The 14,076-nt window shown below is 54.3% G+C and overlaps 2 protein-coding genes across 3 annotated transcripts; one reads left to right on the top strand and one right to left on the bottom strand.

The window, feature by feature from the left end:
* Nucleotides 1-467: 467 nt before the first annotated feature.
* Nucleotides 468-4,488, bottom strand: ZNF296 (zinc finger protein 296). The gene is made up of 3 exons (XM_027515496.1): nucleotides 4,000-4,488; nucleotides 3,609-3,758; nucleotides 468-1,556 (listed from the first exon to the last, which is right to left on the bottom strand). Exons 1-3 carry the CDS (start codon nucleotides 4,286-4,288, stop codon nucleotides 571-573), a joined length of 1,425 nt encoding a protein of 474 aa, XP_027371297.1. The 5' UTR covers nucleotides 4,289-4,488; the 3' UTR covers nucleotides 468-570.
* Nucleotides 3,624-13,912, top strand: GEMIN7 (gem nuclear organelle associated protein 7). 2 transcript variants are annotated; one of them, XM_027515497.1, is made up of 3 exons: nucleotides 3,624-3,718; nucleotides 9,380-9,468; nucleotides 13,111-13,912. In XM_027515497.1, exons 1-3 carry the CDS (start codon nucleotides 3,690-3,692, stop codon nucleotides 13,494-13,496), a joined length of 504 nt encoding a protein of 167 aa, XP_027371298.1. In that variant the 5' UTR covers nucleotides 3,624-3,689; the 3' UTR covers nucleotides 13,497-13,912. The 2 variants fall into 2 exon arrangements, with proteins under 2 accessions (XP_027371298.1, XP_027371299.1); XM_027515498.1 differs by lacking the exon at nucleotides 3,624-3,718 and adding an exon at nucleotides 6,570-6,847.
* The last annotated feature ends 164 nt before the right edge of the window (nucleotides 13,913-14,076 follow it).

Genomic DNA, 14,076 nt, shown 5'->3' with positions numbered 1-14,076 from the left:
GGGCCCCCAAACCCCAGTGCCCGAGGCCGGCTGGGGAAGGTGCTTGGTGGCTTCAGGGAACAGGCGCCAGTGTGACCTGGTGGGGAGTCCCGCCCACATCTGGGGACTGGAGCATGGCTCCTTGGTAATCAGAACTGCTGCTCCTGCCACACTCAGGGCCCGGGTGCCATGTGGTGGGAAAGGGCTGAGCACCCCGCCTGTGGAGGATGGGCCAGGACTTTGCCCAGGGGCCTCCGGTGACAGGTCCAGGCCTCTCCCCACCCTCGCCTCGGCCCCTGCCCTGGCCTCGCCCACACCAGGAACCGGGAGCACAGCTTTCTGTGCCAGTCCTGCAGTGCCCCGGGCACTGGGGGCCAGCCTCTCCCCTCACCCTGTCGTTCCAAACCGGTCTGTCCAGCTGTCCACCCCAAGGAGGGAAGCCTCCCGCCCCAGCTCAGACACCCCAAGAAAACCAGAGTCCAAACACGTGTAGTTACGTGCAGGCTTTACTCAGGGATTGGGGGGAAGGATAGGAGATCACAAAAGTGGGTAACCGTGGTGCCCTGGATGGCAGGGGGGCATTCCTTCTGCTCAGGCCTCCCCAGCCATCTCAGGGTGCTTCTGCCGCAGGTGCTTGTCCAGGGTGGCCCGCAGGCCAAAGGGCACGCAGCAGTGGGGACACGCGAAGCGGGGCCCGCCAGGCCCCAGGCCATGCATGCGGCGGTGGCGGTTGAGCTTGCTGCTCTGGGCACAAGCGTAGGAGCAGAGCTCGCAGGCGTAGGGCCGCTCGCCCGTGTGCGAGCGCCGGTGCACCGTCAGGTTGCTGCTGTTGGTGAAGTGCTTCCCGCAGAACTCGCAGCTGCCCCCAGGCCCCGGCCCCCGGTTCTTGCCTGCTGGCTTCAGCGTCTTCTTGGGTGACATCTTCTGGTTCTTCTCCTGGTCCGTTCTCCGCTCCTTAGTGTCAGCGCCCCAGCTGTCCCCACCAGGGCCCACCTGAGCCCCGCCGCCAGGAGCCCCGGGTTCCTGGACCCCTGCCGTGGCAGCCGCCCCGGCCCCCTCTCCTCCTCTGCACGGGAGGACGCTGGCAGGGGCTGCGGCATGGGCGGCGGGCTCGGGAGGGGCGGTGGAGGCCTGCTCCTGGCCGGTGTCGGCCAGGCAGGGGCTCTGGGGCTGCAGCTGCCGGTGGGTCTTCTTGTGGCGGTTGAGCTTGCTGCTCTGGGCGCAGGCATAGGGACACTGGTCACAGGCATAGGGCCGCTCGCCCGTGTGCGAGCGCATGTGCACCTTGAGATTGCTGAAGGAGCTGAGGGTCTTCTTACACACGGGGCAGGTGGGGCTCCGCCGGGTGGGCCCCACCCGGGAGCCCTTGACCTCGGCTTCGGGCCCCACCACTGACGACACGGCCGACACGGCCACGGCCACCTCAGCCAGGCCCAGCAGTGGGGCCTCCGGGGACTCAGGTTCCGTCTGGTAGATGGACAGTCCGTGGTCCCACTGGGCGTGGCGCAGCAGTTTCCAGGCTCCTGTGAACTGTCGGCCACAGCGGAGGCAGTTCAAGGCCTTCAGGTCCTCGTGTTCTGCAGAGGGGAGAAGGGCCAGGAAGCAGTGTGACTGGCAAGTCGGAGCAGTTGCAGTTCACAGCTGCCAGCTGGACATGAGGTGTGGGAGAGGCTCTGGTCCAGGGGCTGAGAGGCAGCAGAAGAGGCCAGGCTCCCCGCCCCCGGGGGAAGCGGTGCAGAGAGCGGGGCAGACAGATACGGAGCAAGGAAAATCCATGCAGTACATGAATCCCTGGGGATTCCCTCTGTGTTTGAAAAGTCTTCAAGAAAAGGTTAAAAGAGGAGAGGGATGGATAGAGGAGTGCTAGCTTATAGTGGGGTCACGAAGGGCTGACCCAGTTAGGCCTGCTGGGCACCTGCCACCCACAGCTCCCTCTTAAAATTTTCCTTAGGAAAGACTTTCATTTTCCAGATGGGAAAACTGAGGCAAAGAGACCTTTCCCCAAGGTCACACAGTTAGGCAGGGGTAGAGCTGGGGTTTCAATCCAGAAATCCCGGGGAGTGGGAGAGAGAGGAAAATTTTTTTAGGAAAAATGATTGGTTTACTCGTAAAAACAGCTCTTGATAACTGGATGTCTCTGCCAGGCCCCAAATACTTGGGTTCCATCCATGATCCCCTTTTCCTGCCTTAGACAAGGGTGCCAAGGTTTAAATGGGGAGAAGGCTTAGCAGTCACCAATGTTTTCTTTTAACCCTCAGGTACTATTGGTAGTGTACTTCCAGATCCTTTTGCCTTTGTTTGGGATGGGGGCGGCTTTCAAGAGCACAGGTGGGGCCTGTCCTGACTTCCAATTGGTTCCCCTGCCCCCTAGCTGTGTGACCTTGGGCAAGAAATACACATCTCTGAGCCTCGGTTTCCTCATTTGCTAGAATATGGGGATCCTAGGGGTCCTCTCCCTTTTAGACTTGCTGTGACCTCAGATGGAGAATAGCTGAGAGTTCTGGTCCATCGAGCCCTCTATAAGCATTAACTGTTGTTTAGTCACTAAGTCTTTGCGACCACATGGACTATAACCCACTAGGCTCCTCTGTCCCTGGGATTTCCCAGGCAAGAATACTGGAGTGAGTAGCCATTCCCCTCTCCAAGGGATATTCTGGACCTAGAGATCAATCTAACCACATCTCCTGCTTGGCAGGCAGATTCTTTATCACTGAGCCACCTGGGAAGCCCGTCAGTGTCCACAATTCTCCCAAGCCCAAGCACCTACAGAGTGTTTTGTTCCCATGATCCCATCACAGCCCCACCCTTGCCCACAGGGCCAGCCTCCCTGCTGCAATCAAAATCCCCCCTCCCCCTCTCACTGCAGGACCCTCTCCCTGGCCCAGCCCTGAATATAATTCCATTTCTCACAAATCCCAGGGGCACATGGCACAGGGGCTAGAAATCCAGAGCTGTGTATGAGCTTCACAATCGATGCTGACCAAAAGCTCAGCTCGCCAGACGTCTAGTACCAAGTTAAGGGTTTTAATTCCTACCCACGGCTGGGAGCCCAGGTATCCAGACACCCAGGACCTGGCTGAAAACAGGGGCTTTCTGGCATGCAAGGCTGGGAGAGTCCATCAGGGAGGGAGGCCAGAAGCCCCTTCCCCAACTCCAAGCAAATGCCCAGCATCTTGATGAGAAGTGATAAATAAATGGAAGGGGGTGACAACACCCCCAGTCCAGCTGGCCTCGGCTCCCCTCCCCCAGGCCGCTGCCCTCCCCAGAGGTCCCCCCTACTGCCACACTGGTCCAGCCACCTGGCCAGTTATTTCTGGCCAAGGGGAAGGAGAAGTGAAACCAGATTGGGGGTGTGTGTATGGCAAATCCCCAGACCAGTCTTCTGGGGCTGGCCACACCCTGTGGGTGGCCCTCCTCCCCTGCCCAGCCCCGCCCCCACCTACCCCCCTCACCACCACTAGTCTCGGCCCTAGGACAGGGCAGGCCCTGGCCACGCCTAGGCTGCACCCGGTGGGGAGCCAGAAAGGGGAAGTAGTGCTCACTGCCTCGCCTGTCCAGCTCAGCCTCTCTCCCACAGGAAGCCGGGCCCTTGAACTTGAGACCGGTGACTGCATCCCGGCTCTACTCACCTGAGCCCTGGCAGGGGCTGGGGCCTCTGAAGAGCTGACAGCCCAGCTTCTTGTGGTCCACGAAGGCAGTGATGGCCTCCAATGGGAAGGTCTGCATGCAGCGGCCGCAGGTCAACAGATCTGGGTGTTTGTCGGTCCACGGCTGGCGGTCTGCAGGGAGGAAGCGGGTGGTGAGCGTGGGGTGGGGCCAGGATGGGGCCTGGGGGTTCCGAGGGAGAGGGGAAACCCGAAGGTCAAAAGGCAGGTTGGAGGCCAGGACCTGGCCAGGAAATTAAGGCAGGGGCCGGGAGTCGGGGTGGGGGAGAGGGGCGGGGGGTCGGTGCCCCGAGGAGGTCCCACCCGAGAGAGAAGGGAGGGAGGTTGGCCCGGGGCTGGGGTAGGGGGCGCTCACCGTGAGGGCTCAGGGACAGCGGCGTCCACTGGTTGCGCAGGCCGAGGGCATGGATGAGGCCGCCGGTGGATACGGGGCCGGCGCAGTGGCGGGGTTCGCTCTCGAACCGCTCCGGCGCGGGCACTTCCTTCGGGGTGAAGGGCCCTAACCCCGGGGCCTGCAGGGGCCGCGGGTCCGGCTCGGGCTTCACGTCGATGACGAGGTCTCGCATCTCCATCTCGTCGTCTGAGCTGGCGGCGGGCGGGGGTTCTATTCGGCGAGGCATGCAGCCGGCCTTGCGGCGGGACATGGGTCGCGGGCTGGCGGACTGGAGGACTGGCGGACTGGCGGGCGGAGGACACGCGAGGCGTGCGCGCTCAGACCGAGGCGCCCAGGTGAGTGACTGCGGCGACCCGCAGCGAACTCTTACACGTGCTGGCCCGGCCCGTGGCTCCGCCCACCGAGGCGGGGCCTGCCGGGGGAGGACTGCCCCACCCTCAGCCAAACTCAATCAGGACCGTGACCCCTGCGTTTGGCTGAATGATTGAATATAAAGATAACGAGTTCACACGACCACGCACAGAAACAGCTATTCCTGACCCCGTTTCCGGGCTGGTGGAAACTGAGGCACAAGGTGCCCACCCACACCCCCAAGCGAGAAAATGGTAGGGGCCAAGTTTCTAGCGAGGCGCCTGATAGTAATCTGACCTATTCCACTGAATACATTACAATAAAAATTCCTTGGGCAAACAAGGGTTAAGCGCCTACTATGTGCCAGGTTCTGGACTAAGCACTAAGATGCAGCAGGGTGGAAAAACAGACAATAACCCTGGCCTCTTGCAGGTTATTCGTTCAGAAAGACAGAGTCTCAACAAGATAAACTAAAATATGAAGTGCTGTCCAGCACAAGTGCCATGGAGGGGGGAGGGCAGAGCTAGGAAGGGTTATAAAGGGACAGGATCACTCGGGTGGGGTTGGGACCTCAGTTTTCTCCCCATGCCAGGCCTGTGTATTCGAGGAGTTCTGTAAATTAAGTTCTGTATGGACGGAGTTCTGTGAGAAAACAAGGTCAGCTCCAGGGACATCTTTTGACCACTTTAAAGTCTTCGGGTTTTTTGAGACGGAAGCCTTGGGAGGGTTTGGAGCCCTGGAGGGCCATGATCACAGACTCTGACTCTGCTCCTAGACCCGGACTCGCCATTAAAACCAAATAGCTCACCAATAGCCTCCTTCCGCCGGGGCCTCCTCCAACTTCCCTTGTCAAAGCTGCTCTCTGATCGCTATTTGAAGTGGCATCAACACCCTGCCCCACCCTCCAACCTTGCAAGTTTTCTTTTCTTCCTGGCACCAACCACATCACCATCTAGAACTGTTTGTTTACTCTCCTATCTCCCCTCTCCCTAACACAAGCCCCCCCAACCCCCAGAGGTCAGGGCCAGGGTCAGTTGGCTCTGGCCTGCCGGCAGTGTCCTCAGCCCAACACTGAGGGCATTTCACATGCTAATCTCCTGGAGTGCCGCTGCAAGCCTGAGGGCTCCTTCATATTGTTATTCAGGTCTCAGCTCAACCGTCCTCCAAAGACCAGAGGACCTCCCTGACCACAGGATCTAAGACAGCCCCACCCTGCCGAAGGCCGTACAATTTACACTCCATGACCTCCATCTGTCCCCAGTTCCCTCCTGGGCTTCAGGTTTCCCAGCTATGACCTGAGGTGGCTTCTTCTTCAATGCCACCTCCCATGACGGCCCAATTAAAGACGCTCCCCCAACCTGCTACCCCTCTATCTTATTTTCCTTATTTTATTCCTTTTGCATCCTTGTCAAGCCTTGAAGGACCTTGTCGGTGTATTTGTTCATGTAATAACCTATTGGATGTCTCTCAATCTCCCTAGAATGTAGGTTCTGAGATGAATGGAGCCAAATCCATCTTGTTCACGAACAGAGCTGCTAATGGTTCATAGTTCAGTTAACAGATTGTGTATTGAGCTCCTTCTATATGCATTTTTTTCAAAATATATCTGCAGAGGGTCTCTGTACCAGGTACTGGGTCTTGGGAATCCAGTGGTAAACTGAGGTCTACAAGACCCCTCCCTTAGTGAAACCGTGGGGAAGAATGAATTCTGAGCCCAGAGCAGTGTGTTTCCAACCCAGGACAGACATTCTGCCTTTCAAGGCCTCAGTTTCCCATTGTAAGACGGGGCTGTGGGGAGTCCTGCAAGGCAAAATGACCGCCTTTGGTCTCCCCCAGGTGCTGCTCTGCAAGGCTTTTTCCTGGTGCGTGGCTGCTGAAAGCATGATCTCAAGGTTTCAATAGGGAAGGTGGGGTTCAGAATGGAGGTGAGGGGTAGGAGTGTGCACGTGTACGGGGTGGGGGTGCCAAGTCCCATGTGCCTTGAAGCAGACGACAGGAGCCTCAATTTCTTCTGTAAAATGGACATCCTGGACGTCCACACCACGCAGACTGGTAGATCAAGAGCTCAGCGCAGGGTCAAGCCGCTAGCGGGGTGGCGCCCGGGGTCTGTGCTGATTTCCGAGCCCGCGAGCGCGCGCCCGCGACCACGTGGGGCGGCGGCGGCGGCGCGGGCGGAACCCAGGCTCGGAGGCTAGCGGCCCGCCCGGGCCTCTGCAGCTGGCGCGCCGGCGGAAGTAGGGGCGCCAGGCGCCGTGAATCTCAGAGTGGTGGGTCCCGAGCACGATCCCGCTCCTCGGTCCCAGCACAGGACGCCCACCCGCGTGCAAGAGCCCGAGCGGCGGAAAGAGGCGGGTCCGCGCTTGCAGCGCCGGCTACTGGGAAGTTCTAGTCCCCGAACACCTGCATCGGGGAGGGACTGCACTCCTAACGCAGCAGCGGAGACATCCCCGCGCCCGGGGTGAGTTGCGGGGGAGGGGGGAGGTGTCGGAGGTCGGAATGCAACCCCTCGGGAAAATAATAACGACGACGATAATAACAGTAATAATGGCTGAAGTCCTCAGACTCCGGCCTTTCCTGGAGCAGAATCGTCCGCTTAATCTGTGTCGGGAGGTTGGAAAAAAGTCCAGCCCAGGGCGGAGTGGGGAGTGGACGCCTGCGGGCCGGGAGGACCTACTTAGTATGAAAAAAGGAGAGCGACGGGTGGCCGGGGCGGAAACGAAAGGAAGCTGACCGGCCCTGGTTGGGGGCGGGGGGATTCAGCGCTCGATGTCCAGATGCTCACCGGACGCCCCATTTAACTAATTTGTATCCAGACCGGGTCAGCCCTTGGGGTGGTGGTTGTAGGCTGGTCAGTGTCTCGGTGAATTCGGTCTAGAGTCTTCGCTGTTAATCTGGTAGCTCAGTTGGTTCCCAACCCTGGCCACTGAAGGTTTAGCTAAGTGTCCACGGAGCCGATCATTCCTATTTTCTAGAAAGTGAACTTTGAGGCCCCCAAGGATGGAAGTTTGTGAGTCTCTTGCCCCTGCCATTGATCCAAGTGATGGGCACTTTAGTTTTTCTAGTGGGGAATGGGATCCAATTTTTTTTTTTCCCCTGAAACCTGGACAGGAAATCCTTGGCTTGAAAACTGATAGGATTAAGGACTCTCGGCTTGGTCACCAGGAAGAATAGCTGCCTTTGCTGTCTTGGGCACACCCTACGTGACCTTTCTCAAACCATTTTCTTATCAAGTCACTCCCAGACCTCAATGGCTCTCCTTTGCTGACTGAAAAAACTGCCCTTTTGCATAGGGCAGGGGTGATGGCCCTGACTGTTACCAGACCAACCTTGGTTTCTCCCTTTTCCTGTCAGTCACCAGCTTGCACCCAGTAAATGCTTTGGCATCGCCCAACTTCATTTTCCTCTTTGGGAAAATGGGGATTGTGCAGGTATGACCAAATCTTTTTTTTTTTCCTCTCTAGTAGCAAAAACATGGCCTATGTTGGCCCATGTTTAATTAAATTTTGTTTTACTAAGGAATTTAACAGCTTTCTGGCAACTTGCATATTTCCCATCAGCCCTAGAGGGGGGTGTTTCTCCTAGAACACTCAAGTGTTAACCTTCAAGTGCTGGGAGAGAGCCCTGGGGGCTGGTGACCCTGGACTAAACTGGGAATGCCGTGGTCAGATACATTAGAAAATGTGCATATCCCTTAATCTCCTTCACAGCCATCTGTCTTGTAGAAGTCCCATTAATTCATTGTTCACTGTGGTCTTGCCCATCAGGTGAAAACCTGGGAGTCTTCCTTGGCTCTGCCCAGTCCCTTAGCAAATAGTGAGGGCTCTCAATCCTCAACAGATAGCCTAATCCAATCATTTCTCACTGCCCCAGATAACGTCATCTTCCGTCTTCCCCATGAGGTGGCTTCCTCACTGGGCTCCCTGCTTCTCCCCTTGCCCCTCACAGTCCATTCTTTGTGCAGCAGGCAGAGGGATCCTATGAGTCAGACCCTGCTCCTCCTCTACTCAGAGATACCCCAGTCCTCAAGGCCCCTGCCCCCACCTCCTGCACACTGGCCTCCTTACTATCACCCAGTCACCCTTCTATGGGCTTTGAGTTTGCTGTCCCCTCGAACTGGAATGCTTTCCCCTCCATATCTCCTCATGGCTCAATTCCTCATTCCATTCTGGTCTTTGCTCCAATGTAAGCTTATCAGAGCCTTCTTTCCCGGGCCCCTTCCTGGAAACCACCTCTTACCGCCCCCAGGCAGGGCCAGGTGTCCCCTCTGGGCTCATGAGGCCCCCGGGCTCCTTCATTCCAGCCCTGCCTACTCTTGGTGTCACATCTGGAGCCCTAGTGTATCATCCACTGGACGGTAGGGCCGGGCTCTTTGGTTCCCAGCTGGGTCTCCAGCACCACCCAGCGTGGGTCAGGTGCAGAGAAGGCAGTTGGATAATAGGGGGAGTGAATCCTTCCACAGATATTTATTGAGTGACCCCTGGTTGCCAGCCCTTGTGATGTAATCGGACATGTCCCTTCTCCCAAAGGCTTACGTGCTGTGGCAGAACAGATGGCACATGGGCAGACAAGTAAATGCATATTGTCAGGAGGTGATAGTGATGTGGAAAAAAAAAGATACTGCAAGGTGAAAGGGCTATTATTTTCCTCCCTGTAAGGAGGAATGTTTGAGCAGTGACCCGAGTGAAGTAAGGGAGGAAGGCAAGCCATGTATCTGGAAATATATATGTCTCATGTATGGAAGAAGGTTCCAAGCAAGAATAGCATGTGCAAAGGCCCCGGGGCAGGAATGTGCTTGGCATTTTCAGGGACTGACAACAGTGACCACAGGGTAGAAGGGAAGGAGATGAGATCAGAGAGGTGATAGGGCCTTGGATTGAGGACTTTTGCTTTTGGCCAGATGTAGTGGGAGCCATGGGAGGGCTCTGAGCAGAGGAGGTGTGAGATCAGACTTAGAGCTGCAGTTGAGAAACGTTGATTCATTTCTCTGCAGGATCCTTTCTTGCAAGGAGCTGACAGTTGAGCTGCTGAAACAGGAAGAGCTTCACGAGAAAAAAAGACAATCCCAATCACCTCTGTATGGTGAGTGGCCCTGGGATGGGACCTGGGTACCTGATTCGTGTCAGTCACTTCAGTGAATCACTTTAGAGAGGAGGGGACTGAAGCAGGGGGAGGGGTGTACTGCCTGAAACTTAGGTCCTCTCTCCTGCCCACAATGCCAGCATCTCCTTATATGCAGTCAGCATCAGTGCAGTGGGCAGGGTGCAGGGTAAATTAGGGGTGTGAGATTAATGTACGCACAGTACTATATATAAAATAGATAACCAACAAGGACCCACTGTATAGCACAGTCGGGAACTATACTCAATATTCTGTAATAACATATAAGAGAAAAGAACCTAAAGAAGTGTGTATATATATGTATATGTGTGTATATATATATAGTTTTCATATATATATATATATATATATATATATATATATAGTTTTCCCTGGTGGCTGAGTGGTAAATAATCTGTCTGCCAATGTAGGAGACATGAGTTTGATCCCTGGGTGGGGAAGATACCTATAGAGGAAATGGCAACCCACTCCAGTATTCTTGTCTGGGAAATCCCATGGACAGAGAAACCTGGCGGGCTACAGTCTATGGGGCTACAAAGAGTTGAACATGACTTAGCAACTAAAGAGCAAAATATATATATATATATTTTAAATATATAACTGAATTATATATCTATTTTTATATATATACATATAACTGAATTGCTTTGCTGTGTCCCTGAAACTAGCACAACTATACTTGAAAAAAAAAAAAACCCGACCTCAGTGTAGCAGCATGTAACATGTTACAGGCGAGTGCTAAACTTTCACATTTGTTGGGTCATTTAGTCCCCGTGGCAACCCTGTCAGGTTGGTCCTCTTGTCAGTCTATTTTATAGATGGGGAAACTGAGGCACAGACCTAATGAGCAGCTCCCCCTAGGTCACACAGCAGTACCAGCACTCATACAGTTGTTATTCAAGTGTAACTTCAATGACACTAGGGAGAACCTAGTGTGTAGGTCATGAACCTATGGTGCACAGGCCTGTTGAATCCTGATAACAAGTGGAGGTGGCCGTTGGTGCCGTTTCTCCACACAGTGGAAGAGGAAACATCTTTTGCTTGAGGTCTCTTGCTCTTGTCTCTTGCTTGAGGTCACCCACCTAAGCAGGCCTGAGAGCTCAATTTCCGTTCCATTCATTCCAGCAGACACAGTATTTAAGGAGTCTGGTCTGTATGCCGCCCCGTGTTCCAGGAGCTGGGGCTACACAGAGGGGAAAAAGCAAGGTCGCTACCTGTGGGGAGGCAGCCATGTCGCAGGGAAAAAGACCATAAGCAGACCAGTAAATAGACAACATCATGTGTAAGAGAGGGGCACGCTCTGAAGAATGAGGAAGCCGACTCAGACGAAGGGGGCTGAAGGGGAGATCTTGAAAACAGGCTGCTCTGGGAATGGGGAGAAGGCAGTACAGGCAGAGGGAACCCCACTACCAGGGCCCACGAAGAGACCACACCAGACGTGCTTGAGACCAGCAGGGAGACCAGTGCGGCCAGGTGGAGAGAGTAGGCGGGGGCGTGAGGCCAGGGCACGGGCGGGATCCGGAGCATGCAGGGCCTTGAGGGCTGTGGTGAGGACTTTGACTTTGACCCTGAGCAAGACGGCAGCCAGGGGAGGGCTCTGAGCTGAAGAGGGATGTGATCTGACCTAGGTGTTAATGGGGTCCCTCTGGCTGTGTGTGAGGACAGACTGACAGCGGGTAAAGGTGCAATCGGGAGTCCAGTGAGGAGCTGACTTCAGTAGTCCAGGCAGGAAATGACAGTGGCTAGACCGAGCTGTTGGACAGAGTGAAACTATTAGGTTGTGAATCAGTCAGTTCAGTTCAGTCGCTCAGTCGTGTCCGACTCTTTGCGACCCCATGGACTGCAGCACGCCAGGCCTCCCTGTCCATCACCAACTCCCAGAGTTGACTCAAACTCACGTCCTTTGAGTCAGTGATACCATCCAGCCATCTCATCCTCTGTCGTCCCTTTTTCCTCCTGCCTTCAATCTTTCCCAGCGTCAGGGTTTTTTCAAATGAGTCAGTTCTTTGCATCAGGTGGCCAAAGTACTAGAGTTTCAGCTTCAGCATCAGTCCTTCTGATGAATATTCAGGGCTGATTTCCTTTAGGATGGATTGGTTGGATCTCCTTGCTGTCCAAAGGACTCTCAAGAATATATATATATATATTTTTTTTAATTTAAAATATATATTTTTCTCCCTGAGCATTTCTTGTTTTTGTTTGCTGCTTCTAACCAGGGATAACCCGGTTAGAGTTCCCTAAGCCGGGATAACCCAGGCCACTTCCTTGGTGGCTCAGATGGTAAGGACTCCGCCTGCCAACACAGGAGACCTAAGAGATGTGGGTTCAATCCTTGGGTCAGGAAGATCCCCCTGAAGAAGGAAATGGAAACCCACTCCAGTATTCTTGCCTGGAGAATCCCATGGACAGAGGAGCCTGGCAGGTTACAGTTCATGGAGTTGTAAAGAATCGGACACAACTGAGCAACTAACACACACACTCTTATGAAAGCACCAAATCCTAACCACTGGTTAATCCTAACTAGGGAACTGCCTGCGGCCCCGCCCCAACATTTGTCTTTTACGATCTAGATATTTTTGAAGAACCAGGCTAATGTTTTTGTTTTTTTGGTAGACTGTTTCTCAGTTTGAGTTACCTCAATAGATCGAGGTCATCCGTTTTGGCAGGGCCACCATAGACGGGGTGCCCTGTCCCGAGTGTGTCATATCAGGATGCCTTTGGAGTTTGTTCGCCCCATTACTGTACATGTTGATTTTTATGCCAACGTTAGACTGGTGTCTACCACTTTCTCCACTGCAAAGTTACTCTGAAGTCTTTACAAGGAATATCTTCTGAGGAGGTACTTTTAACACTTTGCAGATATCCTGGGCCTTCTCAAACGTATGGTAAGGACTTTCCCCTCTCCTCCCTGTATTTCATTTATTTATTAAAAATAAGTATGACTCAAAAAATTTCACCCTTAAAAAAAAAAATCCCCCTTTTGAGCTGACTCCTGTGTGAATGGGAACTTATTTGGAAGATGTGCTGTGCTTAGTCCCTCAGTCGTGTCTGACTCTTTGTGACCTCATGGACTATAGCCCCCCAGGCTCCTCTGTCCATGGGGATTGTCCAGCCAAGAATACTGGAGTGGGTTGCCACACCCTCCTCCACAAATAATGGATTGGATGGGCTGTTTGTGAGAGAGGTCAGGGCTTGTTCTTTTAGCAAATATTTATTGCTAGGGACCGGGGATAAAAGCAGTACAGGGAATTTCTTGGTGGTCCAGTGATTAGGACTCCACACTTCTACTACAGTGGGCCATGGGTTCGATCTCTGGTCCAGGAACCAAGATCCTCTGGGTGGCACAGCCAAAAACTTAAAAAATAAAATTTAAAAAGCAGTGCAAAGGCTCTGCTTTCATGGACCTTATAAATGGGGGTGATAGGTCCTGGGAAGAGGGGTGACTGGCCAAGGGATGGCACAGATTTTAGAAGAGGGACTTAGGAGTGGGGTTTTGGACAGGTTAAGTGGAAATGGGATAGATAGGCCTCTGCCCCAAGCCCCCTCTTCCCGTAGCTCCACACTCCCCATAATGACTCCCTGGTCTACTTCTTCACCCAACAGCCAGGATAATGCAGACTCCGCTGGCCACTCCTGTGCCTGTGCTCCGGCTCCCCCGGGGTCCTGATGGCTCCAACCGAGGCTTTGCTCCCGATGGACGCAGAGCCCCGCCGAAACCGGAAGTCCCGGAGCCTCCAGAGTCTCGGGAATCCTGGGAACAGCAGGCTCGAGCCTCCCTCCGGGAGCGCTACCTCCGCAGCCTGCTGGCCATGGTGGGGCGCCCAGTGTGCTTCACTTTGCACGAGGGTGTGCAGGTGATCGCCCACTTCGGAGCCACCGACCTGGACGTGGCCAATTTCTATGTGTCGCAGCTTCAGACTCCAATAGGCATTCAGGCTGAAGCACTCCTCCGGTGTAGTGACATTATCTCATACACCTTCAAGCCATAAAGACTTCATCGTGTTCATCTTTCTGCCTTGGGCGTAGCTACAGTCTCCCAGGCCTCCATATGTTCCTGAGCTTGGAACTCTGGGCCCCAGAGAGTTCAGAACCCCCTTGGAAATTCGCACCAAGCTCCAAGCAACTCTGACATCTCTGGACATCCAGGGTGTAGTCAGTAAACTTCTGCAACCCCATGGGTTCTACATCCTGTTGAAAGGAATGCTCTACCTCACAGAACTCTCAACTCTCCAGATATATGGGCCCCATGCCAGTTCCTGAGGATTTGGGACAGAGGGAGGGAATAAAGGACGGCAGATTACCTAATGGGAAATTGTCTATTGAAGAGGGTGCAAAGTTCAGCCACCCTGGAAATATTCCCCAATGCTTCCCTCCTGCCAAGGAATCAATTATCTCAGGAAACTTTGCTTCTTGTTTTATTTCTCTTTTTAATGTAGCCTATAGGTATTGAGCCAGATTCAGGGAGTGAAAGGGTGGCTATTGAAAGGCTGAATCCTGTGGAGCTGGGTCAGGAAAGGGAAGACATGTCAAAGGAGTGGGAGGAGCTGGGATAAAGATGTGAGGATTGGA

This window comes from Bos indicus x Bos taurus, chromosome 18 (genome assembly GCF_003369695.1).
Source record: "Bos indicus x Bos taurus breed Angus x Brahman F1 hybrid chromosome 18, Bos_hybrid_MaternalHap_v2.0, whole genome shotgun sequence".
NCBI classification, from domain to species: Eukaryota; Metazoa; Chordata; class Mammalia; order Artiodactyla; family Bovidae; genus Bos; species Bos indicus x Bos taurus.
Note: the sequence above shows the minus strand (reverse complement) of the source record. Positions and strands in the feature narration are given on the sequence as shown.

Excerpts from the sequence above, each read along its gene's own strand:
- GEMIN7 (XM_027515497.1), top strand. The coding sequence starts at position 3,690 with ATGGGAAGGTCTGCATGCAGCGGCCGCAG. Across the intron at positions 3,719-9,379 it reads TCTGCATGCAGCGGCCGCAG|GATCCTTTCTTGCAAGGAGC; the intron begins GTCAACAGATCT and ends ATTTCTCTGCAG. Across the intron at positions 9,469-13,110 it reads ATCCCAATCACCTCTGTATG|CCAGGATAATGCAGACTCCG; the intron begins GTGAGTGGCCCT and ends TTCACCCAACAG.
- ZNF296 (XM_027515496.1), bottom strand. The coding sequence starts at position 4,288 with ATGTCCCGCCGCAAGGCCGGCTGCATGCCTCGCCGAATAGAACCCCCG. Across the intron at positions 3,759-3,999 it reads GCTGTCCCTGAGCCCTCACG|ACCGCCAGCCGTGGACCGAC; the intron begins GTGAGCGCCCCC and ends TCCTCCCTGCAG. Across the intron at positions 1,557-3,608 it reads CAGCCCCTGCCAGGGCTCAG|AACACGAGGACCTGAAGGCC; the intron begins GTGAGTAGAGCC and ends TCCCCTCTGCAG.